At 40.8% G+C, this 16,592-nt stretch overlaps 1 protein-coding gene across 1 annotated transcript in view; it reads right to left on the reverse strand.

Moving 5' to 3' along the window:
* TDRD9 (tudor domain containing 9) overlaps positions 1 to 16,592 on the reverse strand; it is a 2,841,455-nt gene that overhangs the window by 1,381,274 nt on the left and 1,443,589 nt on the right. Inside the window, exon 27 of the mRNA XM_044074496.1 lies at positions 1,766 to 1,855. Within this exon, the coding sequence (XP_043930431.1) occupies positions 1,766 to 1,855 (90 nt within the window). The remainder of the gene's footprint in view (positions 1 to 1,765; positions 1,856 to 16,592) is intronic.

Below are 16,592 nucleotides of genomic sequence, written 5' to 3' on the forward strand. Positions count from 1 at the left end.
CAGCCTGAATGCACAGAAAAAGAACAAGAACAGCATAAGACGATGCTCAATTGTTGCCATATGCAGCAGAGCAGCAGGTGTGAAAAAATCCTGCCGTGGATGTCAAGGTCAGTACTGAATAATTCAATATAAACAGATAGAAGGCTTGGACAGTTGTATTTTATTCAGATATTTGAATATGTGCGTAATCAGCACCAAATGGACAAGGAGAGGAGGGTGAGGATTTTAACCACACTGCTCCATGGTAAGGCAATACATGAGGTGAGTAACTTAAATGACACTGACTGATTGGCTTATATCAAAGCTGAAAGTTATATAAGTGAATGTTTCTAGTGTCTGACTTCAATACAGAACTGAACATTTACTTTAATAAATGGATGAATGAAAATCAAATCACTGCTTTTGAAATACTGGCATCCTTATTATAAAGAAAAAAGCACACAGTACTCCGCATGAAGATACGAGTATCTGGCTGACAGGATGGGAGTGTTACACTTCTGATGAAATGGGCAGAAAGGGGGACATCTGACTAATTCGCAGGGCACAACTGTAGAAGAGAGATTTACCTAGAACTCCACAAGGGTATGTGAAAAACCCACTGGAGGCAGCCTAAACCTTTGCACAGCAGGTTGCACAGTCAATGGAAAGAAAGAACTGGCTCTAGTACATTACAAAGTCTTAGGACTGGAGGTTGCTGGAGTAACTAAATGGGGCAAAAACTGTCCAAGTATCAACAGTGTGCCTTCTAATGGAGGTAACCAGAAGTGTCCCACAGAGTTTTGTAGATGAGACCCCTTATTTTCAGACCACTCTTCTCATGTATAAAAATGTGAAATGGGCTACAAGAAGCCAAATAAGGAGAAAGCTGAAAAGATAATAATATAATCACTTTACCGAAAGAAGCCAAAGTTTTCTAGAAATACAGAAAATACATACCTGGCATAGCAGGTAATAAACAGTGTATGCCTACTGGAGTCAAAATAATATATTCTAAAGTCCATGTTTTCTTAAAAGGTAGGTCTTGTCAATCTACAGAAATTACTCTCACTATACACCTTGATGATTCAACGTATAACTGAGTACAGGGCAGCATTTGGTAATCTGTGAATGCAGCAACTAGTGTGAAAACTAAAAAACATCACAGGGACTGAAAACAGGCACCGTTTGAAAAGGCTACAAGAAATACTCTGATACTATATTTCTTACAGGCTACTTAGAGGATATCTCTACATACTCTGAAGGCAATGACTGTCCTCTTTGGGCGAGTATGTGTGTTTAAAATTAGCATGATACAGGCTTCTCCTAGAATGAGAAATGTGTTCTTAAAAACAGGTACCAACAAAAAAGAATAAATGACAGATACTTAATATACATTCAAGGTTCTGAAATAAGCTTTCTCATACATTCAGATAGGGTCAGTCATTAACATATTTTAAAAATACTTCTGCATGTATGTACATAAACACAAAGAGGAAACAGAAAGCATCTAAAAGGAACAATGGCATTCACGCCTCTGGTAAGCCAATTGTCTGTAAACTTAATACAACCAGAGGAAACAGCCATTTGTGAATCCGTACCTTCTCGGGGTATGAAATATAAAAATTAATGTACAATATGTTTAAATGAGACTTACTCTTAATGAGACAAATGTTAATTATGTAACATTAAATTAAGGAGAAGCTGATACAATTAATTAAATGCATAAAATATGGGATAGTACTACAAAGGTCCATAACATCATAACATAAAAAATGAATCTCCTTACCTGAAAAGGCAAGTCTAACAAGTGAGGTGGTATAGTCCGTAGCAGGTTAATATTTACAGAGGCAGTATTACCATAATCAACAAAAAATACCTAGATGACAAAAACAAGAGAGAAGTACTGTGAGTATAGTCTCTTATAAAATTCTGCAAGTAAACTAGTTATAAACTATACAAAATATTCCTTTTCAACTTCCCACATTATACCCCCACAATACTGGACTCATCTTGTTTGTGCACATATGCAAACCATGACACACATCAAAGAAGGCTGGGAAAAGTCCACAGCCACCTCAGACTCACAAGAAAAGGAGTCAAACTCTTCAGAAGTAGGACAGAGTGAGGTGCTTCCATTTACCGTATCTTCATGAGGAGCACTGTGTGCTTTTTCCTTATGTGGCTCCCAGTATTTCAAAGGTAGCAATTTGACACCCATTAATCCATTTATTAAGTAAATGTTCAGTTCTGTATTGTAGTCACTGACACTTAAAACATTCACCTATATAATTTTTACCGCAACAGCCATTAACCTCTTTAATAACGACCCCTTCTGTGAATGCTCTGCACTCGTTACCATTTTTGATCTTCTAATTCCATTATACAAAAGGCTACATTTCCAAAATGATTTTGTCATGAACTATTAGGAAAGAATGCTGGGATAATCATCTATGACAAATACTGGACACTTTTTTCCCTTTTCAGCTGATCTACTCAAGGTCCCACCTTGACGGGTTCTTGGTTGAACATTACTTATGCAACAATCAAAATTCGATTTTTGTTTTCAGCAAAATCCCATATCTGAAAATGTCCATTCACACCATCAATGGACACCATTATCTGCCAGCTACAGAAAAGTGCTTATTCTTGGGAGACTGCTGATCCCTAGCCTGCTGTCAGCATCTACCTGCAAATCAAGAAACAATACTATAGTTCAATATCACATAATTAAGTGACATAATACATATCTGCCATACACAAACGCAACTCAACGGCAGCAGCTGCTGACAAGACCATTCATCTGCAGGAAGAATATAATGTTACAGGTGGGAGCATTCTCAAACTATCAAGGCCGGACCTTAGTATTATCAATAAATATGTTACATAACAATAAAAACCCTCGGTTAGGCTGAACCCCAATGAGCACCACTAGAGTGGAAGGAGCTGCAGATCACCCTAAGCCTTGGCTCACATTTGCCACCTAACTCCCTAAGAAACAGTCAAGACATTAATGCTTGGTGAAGGTGTATAGAACCAAAAGAAGCAGCACAGCAAATGGAGACACAACTTTAATGGACCTTATCCTTGAATGGAGTGGTATATGGATACCACTAAATCTGAACTGAGAAAACTTCTATATGGGTCATGGACTTACAAGTGGAAAACTTCTAAACAGCCTCTACTACCTTAAACATTCCCACTGAAGTGTATGGTGGAATAAAAGAGTCTATCAAACCAGGGCAGGGGTGGTACTAGCTGTGCCATCACCAATGAGGGATATCCTTGGCTATTACCTAGAAGCACACGTATGCAACCAGCATATTGTACGTTTTTTATTTTGTATATTTTTCCCCTAACAGATTTGTTTTTCAGTTGAATTGTACAGGTTATAGGTCACATTAAAGGTGGAAAAAGGTTTGAAATTATTTACTGCAGTCTCATTTTTTATATCACAAAAACCTGGCATTTTAACAGGGATGTGTACACTTTATATACACCGTATGTTGGTCGAATGCCAGATTACTGTCTATACATGTTTGCCAGACCTATCAGGTCAACTCTCAGGGGTGTCTTACTGATGAAGTAATTAGCCTGGGTGTATGCTTTCCCAAACATCACTATAATGCATTTCTTTGCATTGAGTTTTAATTCATGTTTGTTGCACCAGTCATTTGCTTGTGTCAGACCCTCTTGTAGAATGTTGGGGTCATGGGGGAATGTATGAAAACTCTCAATTTGCAGTCATCTGCAAACTTGGTGAGCCAGAGGCCTCTGATATTAGGGTTGACTTCCAAGAAGTAGACGCCAAAAAATAGGAACGGGCCTAACACACAGCCCTGGGGAACTGCACTGGTAACTACTCTCCTGGTGGAGGTGGTCTCACTGATCCTGACTTCTGGGTCCCATCTCTGAGCCAGCTGGCAATCCAGTGAGTTATACAGGGATTTAAGCCTAGTTCTGACAGTTTGTCAATAATACCCAAGTGGCGCATTGTACTGATGCCTTAGCAAGGTCAAGTTAGGCAGTATGCACCATTTTCCCCTCATCTACAGCAATGATGACCCTCTCAAAGAAGTCTACAAGATTAGGTAGTAAAGACATTCCCTTTACAAAGCCAGTGTCTGTAGGTTGCCAGTGTCATTGTTGATCATTTCCATGATATGTTCCATAGCTTTGCATATTAGACTTGTTAGATTGATAGGTCTTAGTTCGTTACGTCAGTTGATGGTCCACCCTTATGAACAGGGATGACCACTGCAACCCTCCAATACCCTGGTACATAACCTGTTTTGAGGTTTTACTTGAAGACTGCTTCAAGTGGTCCTGCTAGGTCATGTTTTAGGCTTCTTAGCAGGCAGGCGAGGATATTGTCAGGTCCCACTGAAACAGTGTTTCTGGCCATAGCAAGCACCTCCAAGGACCTACTCACTATTGATAGTTGTGGGGGAAAATGCTAGACGGGATTTCAATGGGGGTAGTGGGGATTGAAGTTAGAGATAAATTTATCAGCCTGTACATTTGCTATGTAACCCAGGTCACTAAAGGCTGTGCCATTTACCACCAGTTCTGCACACTGCTGAGTATTACCTTTAAGATTCCTGACACAGCTAAAGAAGGTCTTGTGATTGTCCTTAGCCTGGGAGGTTTTCCTGACCTTGTAATTGGCATTGCTGGACTTTATTAGATCTCTTAGTTTCTTGTTTAGTTGAATAAGAGAGCGCTCATCTCTGACAGCTGCTCTTTCTGATTTTGCCAGACTTTTTTTTTCCTTTTGTTATACAGCCAGTTAAGGTAAGGATTCCCCCAGTGTGGTTTGTTTTTGGTGTTAGATCTGGGCTTATTTCTGGTAGGTACAGCAGCCACAATGCAGCTATTTACATGTTTGTTATGGGTTTCTGTAAACTCTGCATATGTAGTTCTGTTCTCGGGGTTTGGGGAAGCTGTGAATTCTGATAAACTGTCACTTAAGATGTAGTTCGCTGTAGTATAGCTAACTGTTACAAGTTTTGTTGGATATTATGGGTTGGATTTTATTTTGAGGGAGACAGTTTTGCGGTCCAACAATGAGGACATAACATGGGGTTGGTGGATTTGCAGGGCATGCGATGCTCTCCCATGTTGGTAGGTACTAGGTTCAATACATTTGATCTTCTGGTTAGAGGGTGCACTATTTGGTCCAGGGTGTTTGTGCTGATGAATTCTAGGAAACGTTCTACCTGTGAGTTAGAGGCAGTGTACATTTACCAATTTATAGAGGGACAGATAAAGTCTCCCATAAATAGGGTATTTGGCTGGATGGTGAACACCTCTAGTAGGTGCAGAGAGAGAGAGCCTGTCATGTCCTATCATTATTCAGGCAGCCATGAGCTACACTTCCTGTTTCTGGTCCTATCCCTTCCACCAGTGCCTGACATGTTTACCTGCAAATGCAAAGGACTACTATGCCCTACCAGTTGGGTGAAAATTTCTCCATGCATTCCATGAAGGTTACTGTATAGAATGGCTCTTCAGAGCCACACATATATCCCTGGCTCACAGTTGCATGCCATTTACCTCTTTCTCCAAACACGTGTCAGCATTACACAGGGCTGGTTTACTTCCCTCCCCTCAGGATGGCTTAGCCTATACTGATAAACTTTCACCTTCCCTTGTCAGGTAGTCCGGCTCCTGGGTTGCTATTGAATTCCAGATCATTAGGGTAATTGCTTTTTAGTGTCTTCTTCCTAAATTAGGGGCACAATGTACTTTTCAACTTTATGCTCTTCACCCAAAAAGAACAGACAAAGATGAAGAGCCTTCAGTGGGATCTGCTTTATAACAAAGTACTCTTGTTGGTCCCTTTTTCTAGGGACATCTTTGGCTTCAGGAAAAAAAAGAAACAGTGAAAAGTTCCAACACATTCAATCAAATTACCAAATGAAAACAACAATCCCAGTAATAAGACAAGAGAAGAAATTCTCAAAAAAGTACATTTTCGGATGTAGGACTCTGAATTCCCTTACAATGTACTGATGACTGAATGCCTGTCTCACATCAGAAAGTACAGATGCTGCTGGCTGCTCTTCCCTTTCTATCCTATCTAGCATTAATCTAATACATGTGGCGCAAGCAGACTAGCCTGCAGTAGGGTAGACTAAACCTCTGAGAATCTGGCCTGCCAGGATTGATTCCCATCTGCAGTTGTTTTCACATTTATACTACTGCAGCAGCGATCCTCATGAGCGTATAAAAATCCTTTAGAAAAAGGAAAAAACACAGTATATAAAATAAACCACCTGAGCACACACTCCACATCCTGCACTCTAATCTACTTACAGCTTCCTCAAAACAATTTGTGCTTGGAGGTGGAGGAGCCGACAAAACAGACTGCAGCACATAATTTACACGTTACTATATCTACAAAGAAAAAGAAAAGAACATGCTACTTAAAAGAAGGATGGTAAGACTGGCAAGACAGCTGGTCTCCAAATGAAACCACTTTTTAATTGAAAACTTTTATTACAACTTAATACAGTAAAAAAAATATTAGCCAGAAAAACATTTTACTACACTTCCATACTATTAATTTGAGCCATTACACAGTTTAGGAACAGTATTCAAGCATGCCTACATTCTTCCTACTTTTTACTCATACTGGCATCTCTCTCACTTTGAGCTGTTCTTTTCTCCATAAATCTCACTTTTGTTGAAAAAAAAAAGAAATTTGCACTTACCATAACATTACATTGGTGTTGTTGATCTTCATTCTTCCTCAACGAATGGGTTCAGATCTGATCTGTTGCATCAGCTTATGCTAAAGGTCGCAGCCACCAGATCTCTCAAGCTTCTTCCTTACCCTAAATGCACCTACCCAATTTCTTAGATCTTGTTTGCTGCTACATTAGCATAAGAAGATGAAGAAAAATTATGGAAAGCCATATCCAGAATCATATAAATGCATAAAAAATACATATTTAGAGACCATGTAAATACCTGTTCCTCCAGAAGCCATGGTTGGTGGGAGGGGAGCTGAGGAAGACTGAAGATCAAAACACAGATTGAACGTTATTAAGTACATATCTTCTTTACCTGATATTGTCAATTTTCATTCTATCCTCAATGAATGGGACAGTGCCCCTAGCTACTTGTATCCAGGGTAGACTCAAGGAAGGATATTCCTGAGCACCACAGAACCAAATGATCCCCTACGGCTAGACACCAGATTCAACTTGTAATAAATGATAAAGGTGTGAGGAGTAGCCCAAGTTGCTGCTGCACAAATATCATCCCATAGACGTCCTTGACTGAAAAACTTTGGAAGTACCACGGATCTGGTGGAGTGTGCTTTCAATGGGTGTGCAAGAGAAATGCCCAATTTAGCAAAGACAAAGCAGATGCAATTTGTCAGCAACTTTGATAGGGTAAACTTTGAAAGTTGATTTTCCTAATTTTGGTCCAGAGGAGGGGACCAAAGTTGCGTTCCTGATTTTTTCTGTTCTATGCAGACAGAACCGCAGGTGTCTATGAAAATCCAGTAAATGTAAGGCATATTCTTCTTTGTTAGTAAACGTAGGGAAAAAACACTGGTAAATTTATAGTATTGATGCTGGATTCTCACACCAACTTTGGAAGAAAGGGCAGATTGGTACATAAAGTCACTCCATCTTTGTAGAAAACCAAGTAGGGAGGTTTAGAAGATAGTTCTTGGATCTCAGAAATTCTTCTTGCGGAAATAATGGCATCCAAGAAAATTGTTTTCCATGAGAGCTATGTCAGGTCACATGTAGCTGCTGGTTCAAAGGGAGGTTGTGTGAGAGACTGAAGCATCAAATTCAAGTCCCATGGAGGTGTAGGATCTTTAAGACTTTAGAAGATGCATCCCTTTTAAGAAGGCCTTGCTCAATTTGTGAGAAGCTATGGATGCTCCATTTAATCCTGTATGGTAATTTGAAATTGCTGCTAGCTGTATTCTAATGGTTGAGATACTGGCACCATTTTCAAAAAGGTGAGCAAGGAAATCTAAAACGTGATTAATAGGAGCTGAAAAAGGGTCAAGATTATGTTGCTGAGCTCAAAGGGCAAACCTTTTCCATTTACTTGAATGTTTTACTTGTTGAGGGTTTATGGGAAATACGTCGGACAGGTGATGACAGCATAGACTGTCTGGCTACTAAGGGAACTGGAGAAGCCAAGCAGTCAGCTTGAGGTTTGGTATATCTGGGTGTGACATTGCTATCGGGTGACAGGAGGCCCGGAGTTGGATCTAGGTTCCATGGAGGTAGAACCAGGTGAGGCCATAGGAAGGGAAACCAAGTTTGTCAATGCCAATAGGGGGCAATGAGGATTACTGTGCTCTTTGGCCTGGCAGCTTTCTGCAGAAATTCTGGAATCGATGGGGTTGGTGGGAAGGCATAAAGGAGACCGGGAGGTGATTGTGAAGTACAGCATCCTTCTGTGACTGTCCCTGTGGGGGAATTAGAGAAAAGTAGTTGTTTAGGGAGAGGAAAAAACATTGCAGCAGGTCTGGCCCCATTGACAGAAAATTGCATCCACCGCTTTTTCATTGAGGGACCACTCGTGTGGTAGAAGAATGCACCTGCTTAGTTTGCCTACAATCACTCTGGATCTCCCTGGAACGTGCGTCACTAAAAAGCAGTCGGAAGAGATCGCCCACTGACAGACCTTGAGTGCTTCTTGACACAATGGGTAAGATTTGGTTCCCCCATTTGTTGATGTACCAGAATACTGACATGCTGTCCGTTTGAACTGCAATCATCCCAGAGGGGAGAACATCTTGAAAAGCTAGCAATGTCAAGAGCACTGCTCTCATCTCTAGGACATTTATAAGCAAATTGGCCTCTTCGGGGGACCAAATACCCTGGACTGTCTTCCTCACATAATGTGCCCCCCAACCTATCTGGGAAGCATCTATGGTCACTATGGCCTTGGACTGCTGGGGAATGTAAGGATGGCGATGGAGTATTTGATATGACTGGATCCACCAGCAGAGATCTTTTTTGCAAGTGTGGGTAACTTATCTGATAAGACATTGACTGATGGAAGATTGACCACTGAGTAGCCAACATCCACTGGAGGATCCATATGTAAAACCTGACCAACAGAACTAAGGTTACTGTAGCCACCATGAGGCCTAGAGTTTGGAGACATGTGTGGGCTGATCACTGAACTCTGTGTGGTGGAAGGGAAGCAATGCCAGTCTGTGATGAGCAGCATTCAAATAAATTCCAATGTTTGAGTTGGTGGAAATTGTGATTTGCTGTAGTTTATGGTTATTCCTAGGAGACCACAGGTGTGCAGAACCTGATCTCTTGCATGTATGAGTTGATGCCAGGTTAGAGCGATATTAAACCTGTCATCCAGGTAGGGAAACACCCAGAATCCCTGCAGTCTGAGGTAAGCTGCTACTACTGCCATGCATTTGAACACCTTGGGGGCTGTGGCGAGTCCAAAGGGCAGTACCCTGAATTAGTAGTGGCTGGCTCCCAGCCGGAAGCATAGGTTCTTTCTGGACCACCTGCTCATTTTTATGTGATAGTAGGTATCCTGAAGATCTACTGAGCACATCCAGTCGTCTTTGCCCAGAAAAGGGAGAATGGACTGAACTGTGATCATCCAGAACTTAGCTCATTTAACACATTTGTTTAGATTTGCAAGATCCAGAATCGGTCTCCAGTCCATGTCTTTTTTGGCACCAAAAAGAAGCTTGAGCAAGTTCTGGATCCTATCTAGTCCGGTAGGACATCGTGGATGACTTTTTTTCTAGCAGCCTTCGAATCTGAACTGCTGCTTGAACCGTCTGACTTAGTGGAACATCAGGGATTTTCCTGGGAATTGGTGGTGGCAGGGCAAATGGTATTATATAACCTCTGGATATAATTCTCTGCACCCAAGTATCTTTTAAGTCTAGCCAGGCTCTCTGGTGCAGGGATAAATGTCCTCAAGGAGCCCTGATGGGGTTTATCAAAGATTCTCGTGAACCCTGATTTTGTGGCCCACGTATACCACAAGGGCAATGACGTCCATTGGAGGTTCCCCCTCTGCCTCTGGGGGCACTCCTCCATGTGTGTCATGGAATGGGCCTTGGGACTTTTTAAACACATTTTCCGGCCACTCCGCTGATTCCTGGAGAAGGATCTTTGGGGGGGGGGGGTTGGAAAACATATACTCACAGAAGATAAGGTCTTTCTATCTTTCTTACACCTGGACGGTGCTTCTTTCACCTTACGGCCAGAAAGGGTAGTTCCGTTAAAGGAAGCACTGACAAAATGGTACTTAAATTGCTCTGCAAAAATCGCACAAGCACATCCAGACACGTCTCCTCATGGAAATGCCTGAACCTGCAGCTCTTGAGGTCCCTTCCGCTATGTCAGAAACTAACCTCATGGTACTACTGGATATTCACTGTAGGGTTGCCAGCTGTGAAGTTACTGAATCTTGAACCTCTGCAGAGATGGTTCCCGAGAAAATAGTTAATAATTCCTTGGTCAAATTTCTCAAGTCTAATAAATTGTGCCAAATAGTTCAGCGACCGCAAGGCAAAGGTTGCTGAAGCAAAGACACGCTTCCTCAGTCTGTCCATCGCCCACAACTTCCTGTTGGGGGGATGGGCAGTGGAATTCTTGTTAGCTAGTTCTTTCTTTGTGGCTGCCGCAACAACCGCGGCATCAACTGGAATCCCTTTTCCCCAAAACTGTCTGTCCACAGGTGGTGCCATTACTCTGTCTGGTCTCCGGGGTATGGGTTCTATGGAGTCAGGCTCCTTCCATACCCACCTAGAGATCATGTCAATGAGCTCATCGGTGGGTGGAGTCTCCCAGGAAGTAGACAGTCTTGTACTGAAAGCCTCTAGCAGAACGGATTCCTCCAGCTCACGGTTGGAGTATGTCCAGCAATCTGTCTAAGGATTTCCCGGATATCTCCGAAGGGAACATCTTCAAGAGGTGACCATGGGTACCCTTTACCCTCGTCGAAATCCATGTCTTCTGTGACGGATTCCTGCGGGGAGTCTAGGTTCTTTCTCTTGCATGTCCTCTTCCTGGGTACTTCCTCAGTGCCATGTTCTGGGGAAGTCTCAGAAGAGGAAATCAAAATTCCCTGGGAGGGAACCTGAGGTTTTGGTACAGAATGTTCCCGTGGAGAAAGTTGCCGAGGCTCAAGGTGCTAGGGCATTATGGTGGAATAGGTAGAATCTGAGGGGGTAGGTTCTGTAAGGCAGCGACCACTCTCTTTGCAGCCTCAAAGGCAGATCTCGAAGGAGCTAGAGAGAGGCTCTGATCCAAAAAAGCAGGTTTCCAAACCATCCTCCTCTCCAAATTTTGGTTAAACAAAGCTTTTGTCAATTATTAGAGAATGCACCTGGTATTGCATGCAGAAGGGGCAGGAATATTAGTTATATGCAAATACAAGTGAGAGGTTTGTACTTCCTGTGGAACCTGTCAGTAGACCTGTACTTCAAATAGGGTCTATATTCTATAGATGAAAAATCAAAATCTCGAATGCTCGGATGAGTGAAAACGCAGGTAATCGAAATCGCTATTGTGGGGGGCTGCACCCCCCACACCCCCCCAAATATATTCCAATTCCAAGATTGCACTACAGTGAGGAAAGGGCAAATTTTCCGATCTTCACTGTACCGAGATCTCACAATATCGATTTCAGTTAAATGAATTTTCGCTCATCTGAGCGTTCGAGATTTTGATTTTTCGTCGTTCTGATAGGAACCCTTCAAATAGGCACCACACCATCTGGAAGATGCTGCAGTTGTAAATATGTAGTGTAATGCTTTAGTGATATTAATGGCAGAAAATATGAGATAAAAAATAGTTTTAATTGGAACTCAGAAGGAATAATGTATACCCTTAAATGCCCATGTAATAAATTTTATATTGGGAAGAGTAAGAGGGCTTTTAAAGTACGACTGCAGGAACATCTGAGGGATATTAGAAAAGTTAGGATGGAGAGCCCTGTTGTGCACATTTTTGTAATTATCATCATCCAAGCGACAGTATTGGACCACATTTGTTGTGAGGAATTTGACAATACGAACATTAAAAAGAAATTGTTATACAAAGAAACAATTTTTATATTTAAATACGACACTTAGTTTCTAAGGGTCTTAATTTGAAGTGTAGTTGGAAAGTTTTTATTTGTTATAATATTGTGTATTTAAGTGGATAATTGATTGTATGACTATGTCCTAATTGATGCTGCTTTATATATTTTTTATATATGTATATATATATATATATATATATATATATATATATATATATATCTATATACACATATATATATACATATACATATATACATATATATATATATATATATATATATATATATATACATATATACATATATATATATACATATACATATATACATATATACATATATATATATATATATATATATATATATATATATATATATATATATACATATATATATATATATATATACATATATGTATATATCTATATCTATATATATATATATATATACATATATATACATATATATACATATATATATATATATATATATATATATATATATATATATATATCTATAGAGAGAGAGAGAGATGGTGTTTTTTTTTTTTTTTTTACTTGTGACCATTTTACTCTGTAAAAGCTGGTGTGTCGATACACTAAGAGGAGAGAGGAATATATTGGTTTAATAACTTGTTTTTTCCATTTGCTCCTGTTGTTCTGGTGGTTGGCTTTCCTTGGTGGTCATTGTGAACTTCCCTGGGAGGGAACCTGAGGTTTCGGTACAGAACGTCCCCATGGAGAAAGTTGATGCAGCTTCCGGTGCTGGGGCATTACGGTGTAACAGGTAGGATCTGAGGGGGAAGGTTCTGTCAAGACTGTTAAGGCAGCGAACACTCTCTTCGCAGCCTCAAAGGCAGAGCTCAAAGGAGCTAGAGAGATGATCTGATCCAAAAAAGCAGGTTTCCAAATTATCCTCTCTCTCCAGTCTGCCGGCACCACCCCAGAGGAGGAACGGAACCAAACTGTCCAGTGCAGAGGCGCTGAGGAACAGAGATGGCTCCGAAAATTTTGGAGTCGAATGCTGTACCCCAGATCTGGCAGGCAGGCTTTGGCTCTGAGCGCTTTCTGGATCTGAAAAAAATAGGTCTCAGAGACAATATAGTTTCTGAAGATACGGAGATCCCTGGATCTGAGACTGACATAACCGGATGACTAGGATCCTGAGAATTTAAGGCAACAGACAGTGTTAGAGGAGGAACTTGCAGGGGTGGTGTGGTGGAAGGTTGGGTAACCTGACCCAGAGGATTTGGCGCCGAAGGAAAACCAATCTGCCCCTGTGTTGAAACAATATTCCTCACCACTCTCTGCACATCATCTTCTGTAAGACTTCTGAAAGAATGAGTAGAGTAAATGGAGGGGGATGCTGGTCTCAGCAAAAAAGGTGATGAAAGCTAGTCAGGTACTGGGTCAACTGACAGAGAATATCTGGTACAAGGACACTACAGAGTCTCCAAAGGTTCTGTCTGATCCAGTGATTTTGTCTGATCTGACTTGGATTATGTCAGATCTTTAATAGTCGATTTGGAAGTCGTGGGATCCGAGGGAACAATTGGATCGTGAATTCACATTTTTTTCCTGATCCAGGCTTGAGACCGGATGTTTAGCATTTCTTTTCCAGGAAGAGTCTGAGGAAGATTTTGACGAGGTGGAAGGCTTCGCCTTTGGAGACTGGGATATGGCTTCTCAAAAAGAGGAAGGGAAGAGACCTTTTAATATCAACTTATTTTTATGGTCTCTTAAAGCTCACAAATTAAATCTGTGGCAAATCCAACAATCTTCTTGTAAATGTAACAGACACAAGCAGTACATACAAAGCATGCATGCATCCAAGAGCAGCAACTTATGCCCACATTTGGAGCATTTCTTGAAAACTGCAGGTTTGTCAGTCATCATACAATACCAAAGTCAAAACAACGACAATCCAAACTAGAAATCAACCTCTTTTCTTCTCTTTCCCCTTTTTAACAGGGTGAAAGAAGAAAAAGAGGAATACCATCAACGGTATTCAGAAATACGACCAGGTCGTAAGGTAAGGGAGATACTACCGATAGTATCTAACAGTACCAAGTACGAAAGAGAAACAAGAAGAGAGATGGCAGCAGCAAAAGAGAAAAAAATTACAGTACTTTGAACACACCAAAAGAGAAAGGGATGCAAGGAAATCCCAACAATGGTATGTACAAAAAATATGACAAAGTCGTAAGGGCAAGGGAGAATAAACAGCAGATAAGTTAACCACAAACACTAAAGACTAAAAGCTAAAACTAAAGAAACTGTTTAATGGAAAGAATCATGAACAAAAACTTTACTTATCTAATAAAGCCTGGGTGAAACTGGTAGACCACATCTGATAGCTAGAAGCGGCAAATGAGATCTAAGGTAATAGGGTAGGTGCATTGTGGGTAAGGGAGAAGCTCAAGAGATCTGGTGGCTATGAATTTTAGCATTGGCCGAGTCAGATCAGACGATCTGGTCTGAAACCATTCGTCGAGGATAGAATGAAGACTGACATCAGATTCACATCTAGCCATACCTTTCCTCTTCTTTTCTGCTTTCAGGGCTCTATTTGTGAACTGTTTAAATGAAATCTGTGGGACCAGTACATTTGATGTCCAAAATTCCTTTCTTCTCCTGATAATCTCATTTCTATTTATCTGATTTCTTTATTAATGTTAATAAATTTCTCATTGATGGTTTATTTCTTGTTTTACATTTTCTGCTAATACCTGTCTTGGCTGTTTGCATTATTTTACCAGTCGCAGCTTTAACATATTTTGTCCTAATGAGATTCCAACTTAAAGCCATCATACTCTTGCTCAAAAACTACCCGTTCACCTATAATATACACTAGACTATTTTGAATGGCCGGTTTAATCTCGTCAGTTCTATGCCCCCCCCCCCCCCCCAAATGTTGTTTCCAATGTCGCCTTTCTTCCCCTTTCATATCTAAAAAAACTTGTCCTTTGCTTGGAGGAAAACATTTTTTGAGACCTACCTGGAATATATAAATACCTATGAAGGCAATTCCAAAATTTTCTTGATAGTGTTGCTTATGTGGGCAGCATACATACTTCTCACTGATTCTTCGAAATGTATCCATTCACCTGCTTTTCCAATCTTCTCTTCTTATATCTGACTGGTTTCTAGACTTGAAAAAAAATCTTTACAACTTTATAATTATTCTGTAGATGCACTCTCTGATCTGAGCTCTATAAGGAATACTCAAAGCTGCCACCTCTTTGCTATTAAGCCTTGACAGACCAGTAGTTCAAACATCTGATGGGCCTCTCTACATTCCATTATTTTTCCTGTCTGACTTATTTCCAACACCTTGGGCCCCTAAATTTTGCAGGTCTTGGCTACTTATCACTGCTACTCCTGTCCACACACACCCATGATGACAATTTTCATTTTTCTACTTCACCAGTTTCATATTTATATCTTCTACAACTTTATATATGTAATGTTCAGTATGTTTATTAGTACTGGCCTCTAATTGCTTGGGTCCAGAAAATTAACCTCTTTTTGGTGCAGGTATATTCTCCCTGTGTTATCATAGTATTCCAGGGCGGCCACGGTGGTGCAGCGGTTAGGGTTGCCGCCTCACAGCAAGAGGTTCTGTGGTTCGATCCTCGGCTGGGGTGCCTTCTGTGCGGAGTCTACATGCCCTCCCTGTGGTCGCGTGGGTTTCCTCCGGGTGCTCCGGTTTCGTCCCACATCCCAAAGACATGCTGTAGGTGGACTGGAAACACTAAATTGACCCTAGGCTTTGGTGCGTGTGTGTGTGCCTTCTGTGGAAGGTTGGGCGCCGGGCTGGCAACTCGACACTGTAAAACTCCACTGCCAACCATGAGCAGACACTGATCCACTGTAGTGACCCCTAACCGGGAAAAGCCGCAAGAAGAAGAAGTTATATGATTCCACTTAAATAGTTTACAGCCTGTGCTAAATGCACAGACCTCAATCTGGGTAGCTTTGAAACAGACCTTTAAATCAGGTAATCCTTTGTTCCACAGACAGAACTGGTTTCTCCCAGCTAATGCAGGCCCTCTTGTCCTTCTCAGTATGAACTCATTCCTTCACTGTCAGTTGCCCACATCTTTCTTTGAGACTGATAAAATGGTGCTTGTACCATACATAGCAAGAGTGGAAGCAAAAACATTGTCTGTATTTTGCTGTCCTTATCCATTGTCATCTCTTTCCACAACTAATTTCTTAATGCCTTTTTTAGTCTCAGTCCATATTGTCAAGTCTCAACATTTCAACGGGGATCCGTTAAAATAAACAACATACATCTTATCTTCATCAATTTCTTTGTTCCCACTGTATATACTTTTTATTCGAACACTGTATCCTGGTGATTTTCCCTGTGAACTGTTTTTGAATCTTCATAATTGTCCCTTCTTTATTTGAGCAGTCATTGTCTTTGCCTCCACTTCTCCCCCTAATCTTGCATTCCAATCCCTTATCTTCATACACAATTTCATAATTGTTTCTCACAATCCTTGGTATTCCCTCTGAATCCTTTTTAATTTTCCTAGTTATTGGGCACTTTAA

The sequence above is a fragment of the Protopterus annectens genome, chromosome 6.part0 (genome assembly GCF_019279795.1).
Source record: "Protopterus annectens isolate FY-2018-M chromosome 6.part0, PAN1.0, whole genome shotgun sequence".
Taxonomy (NCBI): Eukaryota; Metazoa; Chordata; order Ceratodontiformes; family Protopteridae; genus Protopterus; species Protopterus annectens.